At 42.0% G+C, this 19,789-nt stretch overlaps 1 protein-coding gene across 2 annotated transcripts in view; it reads left to right on the top strand.

The window, feature by feature from the left end:
- Positions 1 to 10,138: 10,138 nt before the first annotated feature.
- The window catches only part of SLAIN2 (SLAIN motif family member 2), a 36,491-nt gene continuing 26,840 nt past the window's right edge, over positions 10,139 to 19,789 (top strand). For both annotated transcript variants that reach the window (XM_082050203.1, XM_082050202.1), the window contains exon 1: positions 10,139 to 10,689. In XM_082050203.1, coding sequence (XP_081906329.1) covers positions 10,331 to 10,689 — 359 coding nt within the window. In that variant the 5' untranslated portion in view covers positions 10,139 to 10,330. The remainder of the gene's footprint in view (positions 10,690 to 19,789) is intronic.

Raw genomic sequence — 19,789 nt, 5'->3', positions numbered from 1 at the left:
ATGTAAGTCAGTGGACATTTGCAATATGTTATATGTACTGGAACACTCATAATCATCACATGCATTAACGAAAACTAACATCAAATCTGTAAGTTTTCAACTTACCTGAATTACAAAAGGACCTCAGGGGCCCTGATGCTGCAAGCTTTTTAATTCCCATTGATTTAAAAGGGAATAAATTGAGGTCAGTTTTTTGTTATAGTATATATTTTTCATCTTTATGCACTTTATTTACACTATAGTGAGTTAAACTTGATTTATAAAATGTAGCAAAATCTTTCCTTCTGTTAAGCTTTTATGGGTTGCCTTACTTGAATGAAAATGAGAGGTTCCATTATACATCACTCTTTTCTTATAGTTCAGGTTTTCCCCTGAAACCTAAAGACCTGATGGGACCAATTTTGTGTTCAAAGCTGAGCATGTACACTAATGTATTGCTTGTTAATGTACAGCTTGCATTGGGAATGTTCAGGCTGTGTAGAACTACAACTTGAATGTGGAGGAAGCTGGAAAACACGGGACTCAGAACTTAAATCCTTCCCACCTCCGTTACCACAGTAACCCTGCAAGCACAGGCCAAAACCAGGGGTAGCAAACTGTAGAGGGAAGACAGCTGTTTGCCCTCAATAACAAATAATTCTGGATTATCTGGTGGTGACGAGTCTATTATCAGTTTAGATTCAGTGGTAGCTAGTTTATACTCATAGTTCTTCCACCCCAGTGTTTACCCTCATTACCCTCTGAAACCACATCTGATTGAGCTAAACAAGACACTTTCTGGCCTATACTGAAGGTATCAGTATTTCCTTGGCTGTTTTAAGGTTTTCTTTCCTGAACTTCTCCCAGTATGTATTAATCTTTCTTTACTGTAACAGAGTTGTTCTGAGTACTCTGCATAAGGTCTCAGCTTACATGGCTGCATAAATATTTCCTTTCAACCTACTTGAAAAACAGCACCTTCTTTAGATGTGTTTTCATTTTTCATGATGATCTCATGATAGTGGTCTTTAGATGTTCCATGATGGACAACTGACTAAACCCGCGAGGCCTTTCTCTTCACCTCTTTTGTCAGCAGCTGATGAACCTGTACTTACTCAGGAAACTTCCAAGTCCCTAAGTCCCTTGCCTTTGTTGTGTTAGACTTCTGTTAACCGAGCCCTTGCTTTACGGCAGTTCAGTCCTACCATGCATGCCAGATATCTTCTTTCTGTCACCAGTGTATGTCATTAATAATTTCTATTCTTTGGACATAGCCATTAACAGAAATGATAAATGCAGTCAGTTCCTAATCCACAGCTATACAAATCATCTCCCTATAGTCTGAGCAGTCTCCTGGAAGTACAGCCATTGCTGCTGTTCTTCAGCTGGTTTCTTCCCTCTGATTTTCCCACATTATCACACTGACTGCCACATAACACCATGTCAGTCACTTAATTGAAGTCTATATGGATTTGCTTTATTGCAATTCTGTTCATTAAAAACATTGTGTACTTCAGCAAATAAAAATACCAAGTTAATTTGGCACAATCCATCTTTGGTAACTATTTCTTCAATTTTAATGTACATTTATATCTCTATTTCTTTCACAAAATGTTGAGTCCTTGTAGGCAATTGAGATCATCCTAACAGACTTTTCTGGATCACTTTTCTCCTTAAAGATCGCTACTTCAGATTTTATTTTTTTAATTATATGGTACTGCCATCTGTTTTAGTAAATTCATTAGAACTGTTACCACTGGCTTTATTATCTCAGTTACTGGGCCTCCTGGAGAGCTGAGCTCTTTGCCCTTTGCTTTCACCGTGCACATGACAATTCCTCTTCCCACACCCATTCTCATGAACATCCTTGGTTTTGCCTCTGTGTACTGCGGCATTATCATTACTGATGCTGAGTCAAATACTCAGGTAGTCTGGAGCAGTACCTAGGTTATCTTTAATTGCCACTACATCTATGTTTTATAAGGTATGAACTTCTCTGTTGTTGTTTATATGGCCAAGATAGCTTTTTCTACTTGCTTGAATTTCTTTTGCAGCCTCTACCTAAGTTTGACTTTTGCCATTTTCACCTTTCCATGTGCCTTCTGCCTGGCAAGACTTTTTTTCTTTTTCTGTTCCTTGTAGGCTCTCCCTTTATACATAATACTAAGGAATTCTCAGTTAACTGTGGATGAAGTTATTTTCTACAATTTTTCCCTTTGGGATACATCCTTGAGACAATTTCTGGAGCACTGGCTTAAAGGAACTCTAGTTGCATTCCACAGTTATCTGACTGAACTATTCTGGCTCAATATGTGTTCATACTTCAAATCAGCAGGAGTAGCACCAATATTTTTAAATTATTATTTCAGCTACTTATATTCAGCAGACTTTGGCTTCCCATTGAGTAGTAGTGTTAGGTGTACTAGAAACAAATGAAGCACTTATTTAGTAAACAAAAGCCCAGTGATTGCTCCAAACAAAAATCTTAAAATCTAAAGGGAGTAATCAAAGAAACAAAGGAAATACAAAGCAGGAGTATGGGTAACGAAACAGACAATTTTATCAGTTTATTTTTTTAACGTTTAACAGTTTTTTAAATGTCCGTAAGCTAAAGTAGAAATCCAGGAAAATAGATAAGATTATTTGTACTGTATACTTTGGAGGATGATATTGCTGTTGCATTCAATAAGTCATTACTGAAAATAAATAAAAAAGACACAGTTATTCAGTCTGCTTGGCGAATGTTGTGGTAATATTGTGAGGGAAGCAAACAATTCCATAGGAAAACAATAGAATAAATTTGTCCTGAATTTTTTTACACCAAATTGTTCATCAAGATCCACCTACAATTGGGGTGGGGGGAAATCTGAATCAAGCCTACTGACTTAGAGTGAGTGACCTGGCGTTTCAAGATCAGAGTACTTTGTGAGAGCCACCACGAGAGGGCCATTTGCCTGCAACCGTTTCCAGGGGGTCTCCTGCCCACAGGTCCCTGCACAGCCTCCTCTCATAACCCTTTGCGGTTTCTAAACGTCATATTCCCAATTTGCTTCTCATTCACAAACCCTGTAATATTCTTGCAGTGGGAAACCTAATGATAGCTCTTCTCGTGGGCTGCAGCAAGAAGGTATGCACTTAATTAGGCACTGAGAAACATGCTCTGGGAAACAAAGGAATTTGAATTTTCTTCTGATTTCCCTGCAGGGCCTTTCCTTTTGCTCGGCCTTGGTGACAGAGCCTGCAATGGTTAACTCAGCTGCTCCCTGGAGCTATCTAGTTTAGTTGAGCAGCAGGAGACCAGAGAGTGAATGGCACTAGAAAAAAACAGCAATGAAAGCAAGAATGTTTTGCTCGATCCTATGCGTTACTTGTTGTATTACCACTGTTGGGTGAAATCAGCCCTCATTTGACATAATAAAAGAAAAAAAAAAAAAAAACACACATATAAGAAGCCAGAAAAAAAACCATGACACTGTGATAAATAATAGTACTGATGTTGAAGAGAAGATCAGCAAGAATTTGGACCAGTTACACTGTAAGATTTACTTTATGGCATCCTCCAAATACAGGGAGTTTCTTCCATTGTGGAATCAGCAGGGGTTCCTGTCCAAGTGCTCCCAAAATCTGGTCAGGGAATTGTCAGCGCAGAGGCCAGAGCACACACATACCTGTGCTACCTCCTCAGAGCACAGCTACACCAGAAACCCCTCGCGCACACTTGTACCGTCTCTGGGACACCTCCTCAGGAGCGAGCCCTGAGTCACCAGAGTGGGGACCAAGGTCTGTTGACCTCAAGACCTCTGGAAGAGGCTGGCAAGAGCCTTGGTGCAAAACCTGGGTGCCCCTGGGAAGGCTCAGCTTAAGTGCCCGATTCCAACTCAGGCACAACGTGGTGTCACTAGATGGCGACGGACACCTACTGTACTGTGCAAAACAGGCACTGCTGCCTCAAAACAGAAAAAAAAAAAAAAAAAGCGAAAGTTGAAGTTGCATTACTCTGTAGATTTTAATAACAGAGCCATATGCCATTTCTCAAATAATGTATTCTCGTTTTCTCTCCAGGCTCAAGTACAGAGGTTGTATCTCAGGCTTCTTTGATAATTCTTTTGTTTGCTTACAGTATTTCTATTACTACAGCCACCTTAAAACTGGTCACACATCTTCCCTTCTTGATTGTAGATCTGAATTATTTCTGTCAGGATAAGCATATTGTCTTCAGAAAGAAGCACAGACTTGTTAAATACAAGTAATTAATGAATCAATTGAGCATAAACCTAATTTAATTGCAAAGTTTGGTATATGCTATCTCTCCCTGATTCAGTTACAAATTTTCATTAAAATCTAAGCAAAAAGATATTTAAAACCTACTAGCTTTTCCAGTATTCATGTAAATACAGCATTTCAAACTTCCCACATGTTTGAAAGTTCTTTGCTTGTCAATTATTTTTCATTCTGGAGAAGATTTGGTGTTTTTTCCTATTAATAAAAGTGCATATGGAAAATTGTTTCAAGAACTTCTTGAGGCCAATGAAATCTTTTTCCTTGCCGCACTGGATTGTTGAGAGTTCTCATTAAATTTAGAAACATTTTGAATGTTAGAAGATTGCTTCATATGGGTGGAGACACATAAGATTTCACTCAATGTTACCCAAGTGAATGAAATCACTACAGTCTGCAAATGAGCATAAATCATGAATCTTCTTGACAAGAGAAAATCCTTTCCCAGTGTTCTGAGTAACTTTGGTCTCACCACAGCATTTTAAGTATGTTGAGTTCAGCAGTTTTCTAAAGAGCAATTAAGTTATTTCCAAGTGATTGATAAACATGAAATACTGGTAGCTAACTCCATGACAAAATTTAATTTGCATTTGTAATGAACTGTATATGCAGATATAGAAAAAATGCAAGGATCAGAAAACATTAAACTTGTAGAAGGTGCTCAGATACCATGATGATGAACCTAGTGATAAAATTCAAATATTATGTGGGGTGTCTGCAGTGATCCAGATCCAGAAGGTGGAGGTCAGCAGCACAAGGTCTGTAATAGTTGGAGGTCCATAACTAGTGCTGTACTCCAGGGGTCAACACTGAGCTCAGTCCTGTTCAACATCTTCATTAATGACCTGGATGATGGAGCGGAGTGTACCCTCAGCAAGTTGGCCGATGACGCCAAACTGGGAGGAGTGGCTGATACACCAGAGGGTCATGCTGCCATCCAGGGGGACCTCCACAGGCTGGAGAAATAGGAACCTCATGAACTTCCCCCCGGAGAAGTGCAGAGGCCTGCACCTGGGAAGGAACAACCCCAGGCACCAGCAGACACTGGGGGCCACCCAGCTGGAAAGCTGCTTGGCAGAAAAGAGACTGGGGATCCTGGTGGACACCAAGTTGAACAGAAGTCAGCAAACTGTCCTTGCTGCAAAGACAGCAAATGGTATCCAGGTCTGCATCAGGCAAATTATTGACAGCATGTCAAGGGAGGGGATCCTGACCCTCTACTCAGCACTAGTGAGGCCACGCCTGGAGTCCTGTGTCCAGTTCTGGGCTCCTCAGTACGAGAGAGACCTGGATATACTGGAGAGAGTCCAGCAAAGGGCCACGAAGATGATGAAGGGACTCAAGTATCTCTCCGATGAGGAGAGGCTGAGAGAGCTGGGGCTGTTCAGCCTAGAGGAGAGAAGGCTCAAGGGGATTTCATCAATGTGTATAAATGTCTGAAGGAAGGGTGCAAAGAGGACAGGGTCAGGCTCTTTCCAGGAGTGCCCAGTGACAGGACCAGAGGCAACAGGCACAAACTGAAACACAGGAGGCTCTGTCTGAACATCAGAAAGCAATTTATTTTTTTTTTTTACTGAGAGGGTGATTCTGCTCTGGCACAGGTTGCCCAGTGCGGTTGTTAAATCTTCATCCATGGAGATATTAAAAAGATATCTGGACATGGTCCTGGGAAATCATCTCTAGATGGCCCTGCTTGAGCATGGGGCTTGGATCAGGTGATCACCAGAGGTTACTTCCAACCTGAGCCACTCTGTGATTATGATAATCTTTGAAAAGAGTCATTGGTAAATTAATTATACACATGACAGCAATTGAAGTACATACTTGTTCATACATTTTCTAGCCACGTGGTATGCCATGAATTCCTTATTAGGAATGTGTGCATTGTCCTAGAATTGCTCTTGCTCTAGCTCTGAAGCATAAAACGTATGTTTAAAGATGGTTTGTGGTCAAAGTGTTAACATCTTCTTGTCTCTCCAGAAAGACAAGAGGCATATAAATTAATGCCTAAGAGCTGCATTTTACACTTGATGATATCAAAGACAGATGTATTTTCAATGGCAGAACTTAGCTGGAATCTTGCCTGCCCTTCAGGCAGGCTTGTAACTTGGTAAGGACACCAGTGTACTGAATGTGGGTCTCTGTCTCACCCATGATAGTGTCAGTAGTAAATATCTTTATGAAATTATTCATTAAGACTTTTAAGTTTATTTATGCACGGATGCCTTTCCAAAGCTCACTGTTGTTCACAGTTTCTAGAGGACAGTTACTGAAGATGTGTGCAGAGACACTGACTGTATTTTTGAGTTTCCAAATAACCTAAGTCTAATGCAAAGTGTTGTCTCACCACTGGTGAGGCCAGATAGACTCAGAGATATCTTTTCTAAATAAAAATAAAATTAAATAAATAAATAGACTTACAATGTTGCTTCTTTCTGTAGAGGCAGCTAACATTTTGAAATTAATTCTGACAGGGACATACTATGAAAGGGACATACTTATTCTGTTGTATATGCAATGTTTGCACATACTATACATTGTAATGACAGATGATACCTTCTATACTGGAAAAGGTTTACATAAACACTGCCTAGCACCAATGTGTGTGGGCCTGCTGAACATCTCCTTTGAGAAGTCTGGTGGGCAACAACCTATTGCAGGAGACTAAACAAAGCTGCTTAAAGACCAGTCTAGTTTTCCAGGCGTGAAGTCAAATATTTGCTACAAATGTTAACTTCCCACCACGCATCTGCTCATTTTCATGTATTCTTCCCCAAGGGATCTTTTGTGTTCTCCTAGGTGACAAATGAAATAAAGCTTCAAAGTCAGATTCTAAGAGTTTTGCCAGATGTGAAAACAATGCAGCATATTACAGCAGTGAGAAACTAACCATGGGGTTGTCCATGCTAGAGAGCTCAAAGGCCATCAAAACAAGGCTCCTGTTGGCCATTTTCTCAGGAACCACTTGACAGAGTGTGCTGAATTATTTAAGTGATACGGGAGCCTTGCTCAAGCTTCATTTCCTTTGGAGGGAGTACTCCTCATTTACTGTCACCACCTGTGTGAAGAACCCACCCCAAGTCAGAGAAGAGAAGCACCCATGCAGGTACTGAGATCTGGAAAATACTGCTGCAGAAATGCTGCTTTTCCCTGCCCTCTCCATGTGCGTGAAAAATACACCATGGGCACAAACTGCAGCTGATCAGAAAAAATCTGCAACAGGTCTAATTTCACATGCAGAGGAATTTTTCTTGCTCTTATGACAGAGCGGAAAGATTTCATTTTTGTGGCATCACTATCAATTAATGCTATTTATGTATAATCACCCAGGGAACTCTGCTTGGGTGTGGTCTTTCACATTTGGCAAGTGCCAGCTTGGAATCTAATGACTGAGAAGCTCATAGAAACCCATTATTGAAATGATATTTAATGGGAGGCTTCTGGTTCACGCCTTACTGCTGCTCAGTTCCCAAAACATGAGAAGGGCACTCACGACACAGAGTGAATGGAGAAAGCAGGATCATGGTCCTTGCTATTCAAACACAGACTACAGTGACTATTAACCAGTGACTCTCTTTGTCTCAATTGCCTTTACTCTTTGTAAAATTATCAGATGATTCAACAGTTCTAAAACTTTTTTCTCATTTTCCTCCCTCCCCATCCACACACTTACAGGGAGAGTCTCTTACAGGGGAAAGTAATTGTGAGAGCTGCTGGCAGCAAAGTAATGTTGTCAGTAAGGGACAGAAAGTTGGAGTAGGGAATCTAGGGGACTGACAGACCATAGAAGGGGCTGCGGGAAGAAGAAGAGAGGAGAAACAGGAAGGAGAGGCAGTATGCAGGCAAAGCACAGACCACTCAGGGGCTCTAGGAGCTGCCCCGTTACATCATAGAAGGGGCCCCTAAACATGACATAAGCACCACAAACAGCTGTGATTTGAGTCAGCAGCTCCCAGGAGCCTGTGGCTCTTTCTGGTCCTGGTCCTTCTGCACACTGACTGCCTGCGTCCCCTGGCCGAGCCCTTTGTCACAGCCCCACTTCACACTCTGTCTCCCTCCCAGCCACAGCCACCAGCCCCACCCTGACCCCAGTAGCTGTGGGATAGAAAGGACAAACTCCTTCTGTTGCTATTATAAAGGCATAAATAACGCAAGTGACTGAAGGTTTATTGTGTCACCTACATTGGACTGAGGATAGTTTAAGAAGAATAAGGAAGCTATACTGTGTGGTCCTGCTATAAATATTCTGTTGGAATAAACCTCCCTGCATAGGTTAAGACTGCTATTACACCCACCAACCACGGAGTCATCAGCAGTGTCACTGAAAGTGTCAGTGTCACAGAAGATCCTTATTGTCAAAACCCTTTTTATTGTTTTGCTTGCCTTTTGGAGGACTGTAAATTCTGTTAATAAAGGAACTGTGCTCACAGAATACATCTGGATTCCCTTGAGGCACTGAACTTGGTACCAAATGATACACACTTAAGAGAGAATGAGCTGGATTTACAAACTGGTTTACAGACCAGTCTCCAATGGTTGCAGTTGATGGTTGTCAACGTGGTATCAATGAGCAGAGTCCCGATGGCCTCAGCTCATGGGCCAAAACTGCTAAATATTATAGTTTTATAGGTGTGACAATTATATAAAATCTGCTGATAACAAGTTTGTTTTGCTAGCAGATAATGAAGACAGTACCATAAGAGTAGTTTAAATTGCTTTTTTAAAATGTACCATCCCAGAAATATTTTAATATGGTTAAATGCTTAAGGTGATATTGGTTTGGACAAAACAATGACATAAATTGTATTTATGGATCAAAGGCCTGAATTCTGATGAGGACCTAACAGTAACAGTGGATAGCCACTCCAGCATAAACTCCCCAGCAATGCTGTATGTAAAGAGATAATTTAACCTGCAAATGTATAAGGGGAGAGTATTGCATAAGGCAAGGAGGTGAGCTCATCCTTGTCCCCATACATAAGGGTGCTGCAGACTCAACACCCCAGCGGTCCATGCACCGTACCTAACACAACCCAAACTCAACCACGTGGCATTTACTGCTCGTAGGCTCTGCATCTCCTCCGCACACCCCACGGGCTGGGGCACCCCAGTCTTGTTTCCCTTTGTCCCTCCCTGAGCCTGGGACACGCTTCTCATCCGCAGGGCCATCCCATGCAGATTCCTGTTCTCCCCCAGCCACCTTGCTGCTGCTCTTCCTCTACCTGGCAAATGTGGGCTCTGAATGAAGCTGTGGAGTAGCTGGAGCTTGGGAAGAGGAAAAAACAGCGACGGGATGGCACTGAGGGCAGTGTCACAGTGGTGCAGGGAAGGGGGGGGCAGAGCATCCCCACAAGGCCAGTGGATGAAACCCCCCAAGCCCTGCTAATTCCTTAAACCTAGAGGTGTAAGAGTCATGCTGTAGATGGCAATTTCATGTCATTTTTTATACGAATATATAGATTTATACCACATGAAAGGCTCAAATGATATTTAGGGAATGGCTCATGTGCCTGTCACACACAGAGGGCCCGAGCACATCGCCAGGGCCTGGGACCAGGGCCACACCTCGCGTCCCTTAGAAGATTTCGTCATTTGGGGAAAGTATTCCGGTGCTTCCCGTGCAACTGCTGGGTGGGACCAGCGGCCACCGAGAGCCGGGACGGGCGGCCAGGCCACGCCGGGCTGCTCCCTCAGGAGCGAGGCTGCCGGAGGAGGCAGGCAGCGGCGCCAGCCGGCGATGAAACGGAGGCCAGAGCCCCACCCGCCAGGGCCCCGAACCTGCCCGCCGCCCCGCCCAGCAACGTCACCCGCCCAACAGAGGGACGAGCGAGCGGTGACGCTTCCGGGTAACGCACATGACGCCAGAGCGATTGGCCGGGCCGGTAAGATGGCGGCGGCGGCCGGACGTGCGTTCCCCGCCCTTCCCACCGCCCGCCGCTGCTGAGGGGGCGGTGGCAGCAGCGCCCGCGGCCCGCCCCGCCACAGCCCGCCCCCGCCACGGGCCGCCTGGCCATGTAGACGGGGCGGCGCGGCCGCCCTTCCCCGCGCAGCCGCCTCTCTGCCGGCGGGCGCCATGGAGGACGTCGGCTCGGGCGTGAACGCGGACGCGGAGGTGCGGAAGCTGCAGGAGCTGGTGAAGAAGCTGGAGAAGCAGAACGAGCAGCTCCGCAGCCGCCACGGCGCCCTGCCCGCCGCCCCCGCCAGCCCCAAGCGCTTCCTGGGTGGTGGGCCCTCCCCGTCGCCCCCCGCCGCCTCCCCGCCCGACAGCCGCTGCCTCACCCCCCGGGCCGCCGCTCGGCGCCCGCCCCCCGCCGAGGAGCCCGGCGGCGGCGCGGCTGGCGAGGAGGGCAACGGCCTCCTGGACGACGCCGCGCTGCTCAGGCCGGAGGAGCTGGAGCGGTTGGCCGGCTGCGAGGAGGACGAGACCGACTGGTGAGTAGGCAGCGGGGGTGGGCAGGGGGAGGGGGTCGTCCCGCGCCGCCGGGAGGCAGGGAAGGCACCGTCCTGTCCTTACCCGCCGTGCCCGCGGCGAAGGGGCCGTTTCCAGAGGTGGGCCTGCTCTCGGAGGTGGTGCCGGGGCTTTGTGTAGGGAGGCAGCCTCGCCCTTTGGGGCTGGATGGAGGAATTAGCTCTCCAAGATGTACTGAAGCCTGCAGGGGAAGGGTGTTTTGGTTTCTGCACCTCACCTCGCGGCTCCCTGGAGGCCTGCAGCCCTGTGCTTTTGTTCAGCTGCGGTGAGAGTATTGCATCGGGTCACCTGGAGACTGGAGCAGGCTCCAGTTCTGCCGCAAAATCAGTTGTCAGCGTTTTCACAATTTCAGAAGGTGTGGAGGCGTTGAGAAACTTGTGGCACGTTTCTGGGGTAGAGCAGAATTAGCCCACAGGTACTGTTACACTTCTTCAAACGTGCATCAAACATGTTTTAAGCCTTGATTTCTTTCACCTGTGAAGGCAGCAAATGTAGCATACTCAGTTTCACAAATGTGTTGTCCTCAGGTGTTTTAGTTTATTGCTAACTATGTAGGACCATGGTTTACTTTAGGCGGTTTCTCTCTTTTTAAATGGACTGCTTACCCTGCTGCTCCAGCAAAAGCACCTGCAGGTGGCTGTTCAGCTTATTACTATTGGATGAGCTTCTACTGAGAATTAAGAAGGTTTGCTGTCTCTTAATGTCTTGCTGTTCTCCAGCTGTCTTTTTGAAGTTTGCTATGACACTAGTTGAGGAGCAGCATTAGAGCTGCAGGAGAAATAGGGAGGAGCACAGTGTCAACAGAGAAACGCAAGGGAAGCGTGTGCAGGGAGGAAAAGTGTAACAAAAGCAGTCTGACTTGGGTCAGAACTGGTTGTAGTGTCATCTACAAAAGTCTCTTTCTGGAGCAAACACGCAGACAGATTTAAAAAATGAAAATGTCTTTCAGAGTTAGAAACACCTTTTAAAATGCTGGAATGATTCCATGCATGAGCAATGTTTTAGTTGCTCAGGGAGGAGACAATGTGTGCACTTCCTTAGAGAAGGCATTTGCCTGACATCCAGCCTGATCCACTGCAGAAGTATGAGAGCATAAGTTTATTCTCATCCAATACGAGCTTACTAAATTAATATGAGGCATCGTCTTCCAGATGATGAGTCTCTGCAAGGCAACTACTTTTTGGCTTATGCCATGTAATCTACTGGTTTATAGCATGTGAGGGAAATAGAATATACTAAATTTGCACAGTAAGTTTGGAGTTGGATGGCCAGTTTTGTAAATTTTATGAATTCTAGTGATAGTAGATGTTACCATTTTATATATTAATCCTGAATCATGAGCAACACAATGCATCTCTTCAATGAAAGTTAATGTCAGAAGAAAGCATATGGTGACAGTGACAGCATAAATGCTGTGTGGTTTTGTTTATGCAGTTCTGGACACTCAGAGGCAGGCAGCATAGTTCACCGAGTGCTGTTCTTGTTGGTGTCAGGTGTTTGGCACATTACTTGTGCTGCCTGTTGTTGTGTCTTTGATCATGTTTTTACACAAGTTCTAGCCCTCAAAAGACAGCAAAACTTAAATGCAGTCCATTACGTCTTAATTATTTTCCTAATATTTTAGCAACTATAATGCTAATTCTCAGTCTTGAGACAATGACTGAGACACAAAAGCATACATGTGGAAAAAAGCAGTTGTTAAAATTTGATTGTTGTACATATCAAGAAACATGGCTATGTAATTAAAAAAAATCATGCTGTAGTATAATACACACTTAGTGATAAATGTGGTTTGGCTAGATTGATTTTTTTTTTTTTTCCTCCAAATTGCTCTATAAAAATGGAAATCTAACTCCCAGAATTTCTGAACACCATTTAATTCAACTGTAGAGGCACTAAATACTCTAAAATATTTTCTTTCTTATGAAGGTAGGATGACTTTGTGCATTTGATGAATGGAGATTATTGCTCTAAATGAAGCTGGAAATTTCAGAGGGCTAGTGGAGCAATCAAAAATAAACAAGTCTGTGAAAATAAGGGGGATGATGTAAATTTATTTCTCTTAAACTGTTCCATAAGGATCCCACTCTTAAGGCTTGGCTATGCAAGGTCACACAAAAACTAATTGAATCAACTGAATGTGTGAATGTACTTGATAAAATTTAAACCTCATGTGAACTCTTTCAGGTTCAAATGGATTTGGATCACTGCTGCTTAACCCAAAATCCTGTTTAAACTATGGGATTATACCACTGTAGAAATCAAAGACCACTTACCAGCTGAGGAAACCTAATGTGGAAACAAACTAAAGTTAAATCACGTTTTGTGCATAAAAAATTGACTGATCTGGCCTGTTCTGATTGTCTACATGGAGAATCTAAGATTTGTCTTGACGTTTGTTTTCAGAAGGACCTTGCTGTGGGAGAAAACAGATGCTGAGGGGTCCTGGTTATTTGTGTTCTTCCCTCTGTGTTCTGTAACAGAGGCATTTTTTCAGACCGTGTATTCATTTACCCCATTATGGAATTGTCTGCAGACTTGTAATGGCAGAAAAATAGTTTTGTTCTCTGTTAAAATTACATTGTTTTTCATTTAATGCTCACATAGATAAGTGCCTGTGAACTTTGACGGCAAATTTAAGATGGAACAGTTGATACTGTGACTGAAATTGATACTGAATTGAATGTGACATGTTATTTTTTAAATCTACATTTTGGAGTTGATCAGCTCATCTTCAGGTTTTAATTCTTAAAATGCTTTTACATAAGTCTACACAGGACTAAAGTGTAAAATGAAATGGTAGAACTAGCTTAATTACTAACAAGTGAAAAGAACTTCGATACTGCTGTGTTAGTTGCAGTATTAGCTGTTAAACCAGCATTACAGTATTAGTAAACTTTGGGACTGTTTGTATTTTTGCTTTTTTTTTTTTCTCTTCACCATGGATAGTTAATTCCAGATCTCTCTTTTAAGTTTTAAACAGTTTAGCACGAGACAATCTTCAGATCATATATCAAATTACTAAAAATATTTCAGTGAATTTATAATGAGTTTCTTTGCCATATGCTTCTGAACCCTGTTTAATATGCTGAAACTTTCTTCCTAATAGAGTACTAAAGGTTGCCAATAGGCACCTGTGCACACGCACACAGTGCTGAGCTGTACCTAGTCCCGTGGAGCCTTTGCTTTAGGCCTGCTATAATTACTTCCTCAAGGAGTTGCCAGTGACTTTGCTAATCTGTTCTGTGGGTGTTCCTATTTAGCTGTTCTTGGACGCAGATTGGATTGAATTTAAATTTTTTCCAACTTCAGTCTGAGCAGGTCTTTTAAAATTAGTTAATTAAAAAGAGAAAAGGGCAAGAAGGGGGACCAGAGTGGAGACATCTTCAGAGAGGCAGGACAATGTACACAGCTCCTTGCCTGACTTGCTGGGTAAGGTTGGGTGTGGAAGCACATTTGAGACAACTTGGTAACAGTACACAAGGCGGCTTGCTCTATTTCTTCCTAAAAGTGAACTGTCCAGAGTTTATTGTGGGGTAAGTGCACATGTGGGCAATTACTGTAGATTAATTAACGTGCTGTGAATCCACTGTAAGTTGCTTTGTGTTAACTTGTTACACAGTCACTTATGTAAACTTTCTGAGAAGCTCTCATTTAAGTATGAGGAAAACATACAGTGCTTTTTCTTCAGAATTTATAAGCAGCATGTGCATAAAGGGGTATAGAGCTTGCTGTGTGTCTGTTTTGTACGTCTAATTGCTCAGCAAACTTCAGAGCAGTTGTGTCCTCTAAATAATAGTGCTACAAAAGCTAGCCTAGTGCTTATCGGTGTTTTCATGGCACTGCAATCTACAGTCTCCTTGGTAGGGCTGAAATAGCAAACAGCTGACTGACCTTGTTTACAAACAAGAGGCGGTTACTGTGTGTTTAAAGTGAAATTTCTGGTGGCTTCAAAGGTCAAAAGTAATTTTTTTAGTGTTTTTAAAGATCTCATCTTAGCTCGAGATCCTGTTTAGTTAAGATGGAAAGCAAGAACTTATACATGTTCTCATTCAGCAGCTATTTCCATTAAATTAGCACCCATTTTTAATAGGCTATGTTTCCGTTCTAGTAGTCCATTCCAGTTAGCTAAGTGGCTGTTTTGAGATACAGAGGATGAAAACATGATTGTCATCGGTAATTATTGTCTTTCAGCTCATATTGCTTAATGTCCTTTGAACACTAACTATGTTTTGGAACCCTGAAGTTTGCCATCGTGAGTTAGTGAAGTGTAGGGTGTTTTAGGATAGAGCTGCACCTGAATGAACTCCCATCGTTGCAATGACACCACAGCATTTCCTCTTCAGCTCCTGAAGCGGCATTGCATTGACGTGGTTTAGGCCACTTGGAAACTGGACAGTTTCTGATCAATTCCTGCCCTGTGACATAAAGAAAAGAACAATTGATGCTTTTCATTTTGTGGCAGATTAAATGTCAGTCTGATTTAAAGGTGTGGGGTTTTTTAACCAAATTCAGATAATGGTTTCTCAAACTAGGAAGAAAAGAAGCATGTGAGAGAACTAAGAATTAGAGAAGTTACCGATTTGTCAAATGAAACAATTGGTATAACATCATATAATACTCCGTTTGACTAATGTCTTTGGGATATCTGTGTTGTAAAACACGTTTGAGGACTGTAAGAAGAACTTATTTCCATTTCTAACTTCTTGTGTGATATTTATGGCTTTTAAACATGTTTGATATTTTGATACTATGAAAGCTTCAGTACGAATTTCCCATATTGTCTTAATGGTATTCCTGAAGTTTACCTCATAATCCTGTCTTGTTAGGCATGATTCACATTTCTACTTTTTGTAGGTGTAGCTCTCAGGCCTAGTAATTAAGCAGACTTATTGTTTTGGAACACATTTAATGGGACATGGAACTTTTCAACTTTTCTCTGTTCAATGTAAGTATCAACAATACCACCTTAGGGCATATATGCTCTAATATATTACTTCTGAAAAGCTTCCCAAACAGTGGTCAGTTGTACAGAGTTTGTGTCACAGTTCTAAGGAAACTACATGATGGTGCTACAGGAGTCTTCCAAGTTTTGGAGGCCTCTTTTCCCATTCTACAATGTCCCTTTCAGACAGTAACATGTTATTTTGAGACAAGGAAATTAATAACTGCTGTAATTTCCAGCAACTAACCAGAGCATGGGTAAATATCTTTAATTGTTGGTGATAGGAAGGTAGTTGTGTTCCTAGTTGCACTTTTCAACCTCTTTGAATCCTCCCAATTCTACTTGAAAATTGCATCATGTAGTTGAGATGTGCTGCTTCAATATGGAGGTTCAGTGATATTGTCAAAGCATTTTTGCCATATTCATCTCCTTATTTTGAGAGAGCTGGAGTTTTGCTGTAACTCATGCATCTCTTGGAACTAGGAGCATTAAGTTAAGTACACCAGCCAGTTAGTAATTACAGGCCGAGCAATGTGTCTCAGTCAGTTACAACTGCAGGGTAGGAACTTTGCAGGGGTAGGGGAGGAGGAAAGAGGATATATGTGGGCCACATATGTGCAGGAATGTAACTTATTTTTTTGCCCTTTTTTTTTTTTTCTTTACAACCAGAGATTCACTTCAGATCTTTACCTGTAGCTGTTTATTCAAAATTCACCTTAAATTTTAACTTATTAAATTGCTTTAAATAGGATGTCTCGAAAGTTTTAGATTGATCTAAAAGAGTTTAGATTGGTACCGTTGTGTTCTAAATTGTGTGTTTCCAGGACTGTTCAGTATTATTGCCTCCTGAATTATTTTTATCGTGGAATTTACTCCTGTATTTTATGGAAATTTCTTACCAATCTGGCCTTAGAATTCTGTTTTTTCTTCACACCTTCAGGTTGCTTTCTTGATCCTGCTTTTGCCTGCAACATGTTTTGTCTGCTCTCTTGTTTAGTTGGCTCTATTGTACCTGCTGATTTTTGCTTAAAGTTAATGTAGCTAAAATAAATTAGCTCTAACTCGAGTTCCTTCCACTTGCCATCTTCGTTCTAATTCAGATCTGTGACTTCATATTCATCTCACTTTTTTTTTTTTTCCCTTCACTCTTCTACTGAGCAGTAGAAGGTTTTTGATACAAAAAGACTCTTCCTTTCTTCCCGATTAGAATCTTGGCTTCTAATTTCATGCCTGTGGTAACTAGCCTCTTAGTATGTTAATACACTGGGAGGTGTTCCTCAGGTGAGGTAATCCCTATGCAGATATTCCATTCCTGCCTCAATGTTGTGTCCTCTTTTTTCAGAGCCTTTTCCAACTCAGCTGTCTCCTAGTGGAACATGCTACAACTCGCCCAGTTCAGCTGACGTTATCACATGAGCTCATGGTGGCAGCAGTCTTCGCGCAAAAGCTCTGCCGTTTTTGTGCTGCGTCTTTCTCTATTAATCAGTAGAGCCTCTGGCTGCTTTAAGCTTCAGGTTGGCGCTGCTGTGGCACAGCTGACTAGTGACAGCTGAAAGAAAGGAATGTTACTGTGTGCAGCAGAATCAGAGTGTCTGGCCTGCTTAGTGCTGTTTCAAAATAGGTCAAAGCTCCTGGATTTCTTTTTGTGTACTGTTTGTTGTTTTTGTTGTTGGTTTGGTTGCTTTGTTCATTTGTTTTTCTTACTTTGTGTCACTGAAGTGTAGAGTCTTTCCTGTGGAGAAGTTGGAGTGTTGGTTTCTGGTGTGTTAACATTTGTAGTAAGGATGATAAGCTGTCGACTTCCTCAATTGTTTTCAACTTCCTGTTTTGAGAAAGTGATTTAGTAGTGTTTGAAGGCACACTGGTAATCTTCATTCTTGAAGTTGTTGTCCTGCCAATCAGTGCTGTTGCATTGCTGTAGAGCGCATTAACAGGTACAAATGGGAGTGAATCTCTTCTGGAAAGCTCTTCAGCTAAGGAGGACCTATATCTTCGTGTCAAATAGTAGTTTGACAAAGAGGATTACTTGGCTGAATGAAGTTATTTGTACATGCTTCAGAGTCTCGTTTCTGTTCTTTTTCCCTTCCAGGTGTTGCAAAGAGAATAAGTAGCAAAAGCATCACTCTGATTCTTACCCTTGGTTTGAGGGGTTTTTTTTTAATCCAAATTAGGCAAAGCATGTAGAATTAAGTCAGTTTCAAAACTTGAGATTGGCAGTTCTTTGTCAGATGGGAAATTAAGATCACTGCTTGCTAATAATGAGACTTTGTAATTACATGATGTGCAAGAAACTGTCCTGGAAGAACCATTGCGTTACTGTATCAATGCATACATGTTTATTGTGAAGTAATGTAATTGTGTGAAACACGTATATTCTGTAGCTGTGTGGTTTCTTGAAGTGTAAAATGTGAAACAAAGGCTGTTAAAGGAAAAAAAAAAACAACACAGTTGACTCAAAAGAGGTGGGAGAACCTGCAATATGTTTGCTTAGAAAGGGTGGTGGAAATGTGGGAGCTGCATGAGCCTGGATTGCTTCAGTAAGTAGACTGCTTGTGAAGCAAACACAACAGTTGGAAATTGCAGAAGAGAATGTGTTAGAGCTTAAAATACCCGGTGCCATTTTTATTAGTCTTGTAGGTTTGTTGAAGAAATTTCTTTAGTGTGTCTTTCAAAGAGGACATGCACTTTAATTTCTTGCCTATTATACTATTACTGTAAACACTTCAAATGTGCATGGAACTTCTCAAATACAGTAAGACATGTCAGCTCTTCAGAGGTGTAGGAGTGAGTCTGGCCTGTACAGCACAGAAGTTGGTTTTGTTGCCTTTGACACTTCTTTGTATTGTATAAACTTACTTTAGGACCTAAAAGAGTACAGGCAAGTAAATGCTAAAAAGGCAGTAAATTCAAAGCATTAGAGAGCTAGTACATGTTAAACGTTACTTTTAACTGTATGCAGATAATCACAGAAAGTACAGCAATTTGTGTAATTGTTTACATAGTACTGTAAAAATTGGGTGGTTCTTGTGCTTTCCAAGAATCTCCAGGGCTATAAATATGTGATGGGCTCTTTGCTTTTTTTGTGGGCAGAATACCTGTGAAGATTGTAAGGATTTCTAAAAAATCAATTTTAACGACCAGCATGATACTGGCCAAAGCGTAAGCTTTGGACTGTAGTATATGGCAGTGGCTATTTGCATTGTTTACAAGCAGCTTCATTTTTGTTGGAAAACCTGTCAGCTGATGAAAATCCTCTCTTGCATTTGCAAACATAGCTTTCTAACTTCACGATTTATGAGGGAAGTGTTTTGGAGCATGCTCTGAATAGATAGATGTCATTCGTGTGAGTATTTGTGGGGGTTTTATAAGGATGCTGCTTGGGAAGCTTTTTTAAGAAGTGATCTTAAGGGCAGTAATTTAAAAAGAAAAATTTACTAAAGCGATTTATAAAAAACTGAGTTCGAGTTCTAGGATTACAGAGGAAGGATCAGCAAATAGAGCTGTGGGAGAAAAACTTTTGTGTTGCTGGTGTCATTGGCGAAAAGGAAACGAGTTTTTGCTGTTTTGTTTGGAAGCATGGCTGATTAGGCTGTCAAATGTTCCTCAGTTACAATGTGTAGGGTACAACCACATTCACTTGGAGTATGAAGTCTCTCATTACTCCTAGAAGAAACACTGATTTATCCGCTTCTGCATGTGCATAAGCTCTAGTTAGAGCTGTAGGTCATTGTTGTCTTTTGCTGAAGCACATTTCCAAGTTTGGTTCTAGACCAAAGATAAGGCTTAAATATCTGTATTTTGAGTGTGTGATTGGTTTTGACTTTAATATGTTTGTTGAGGGAAGAGAAATTTTCAGCTAAATTTCTAGAGCCTTTGAACTGGAATACTTCTTCAGTCATGGAATGCTGACGTTTAAATAAATGAATGGAAGTGCTGACAGGCGAAGGCCTCAGCATGTCCTGAAGAACAATATGGGCTCATTGTTTCTCTCTTCTCTGTGCATTATCTTGTTTCTTGCTTTTAATGCTTGACTGTATACCCCTTAGGACAGAGGTACTCCCTTTTGTTTGGTTTTCAAAGGAAAAGGAAAGGGTCAGGTGCTAGGATACAAATTAGAA

This window comes from Streptopelia decaocto (genome assembly GCF_964273445.1).
Source record: "Streptopelia decaocto genome assembly, chromosome: 4".
Taxonomy (NCBI): Eukaryota; Metazoa; Chordata; class Aves; order Columbiformes; family Columbidae; genus Streptopelia; species Streptopelia decaocto.
Note: the sequence above shows the minus strand (reverse complement) of the source record. Positions and strands in the feature narration are given on the sequence as shown.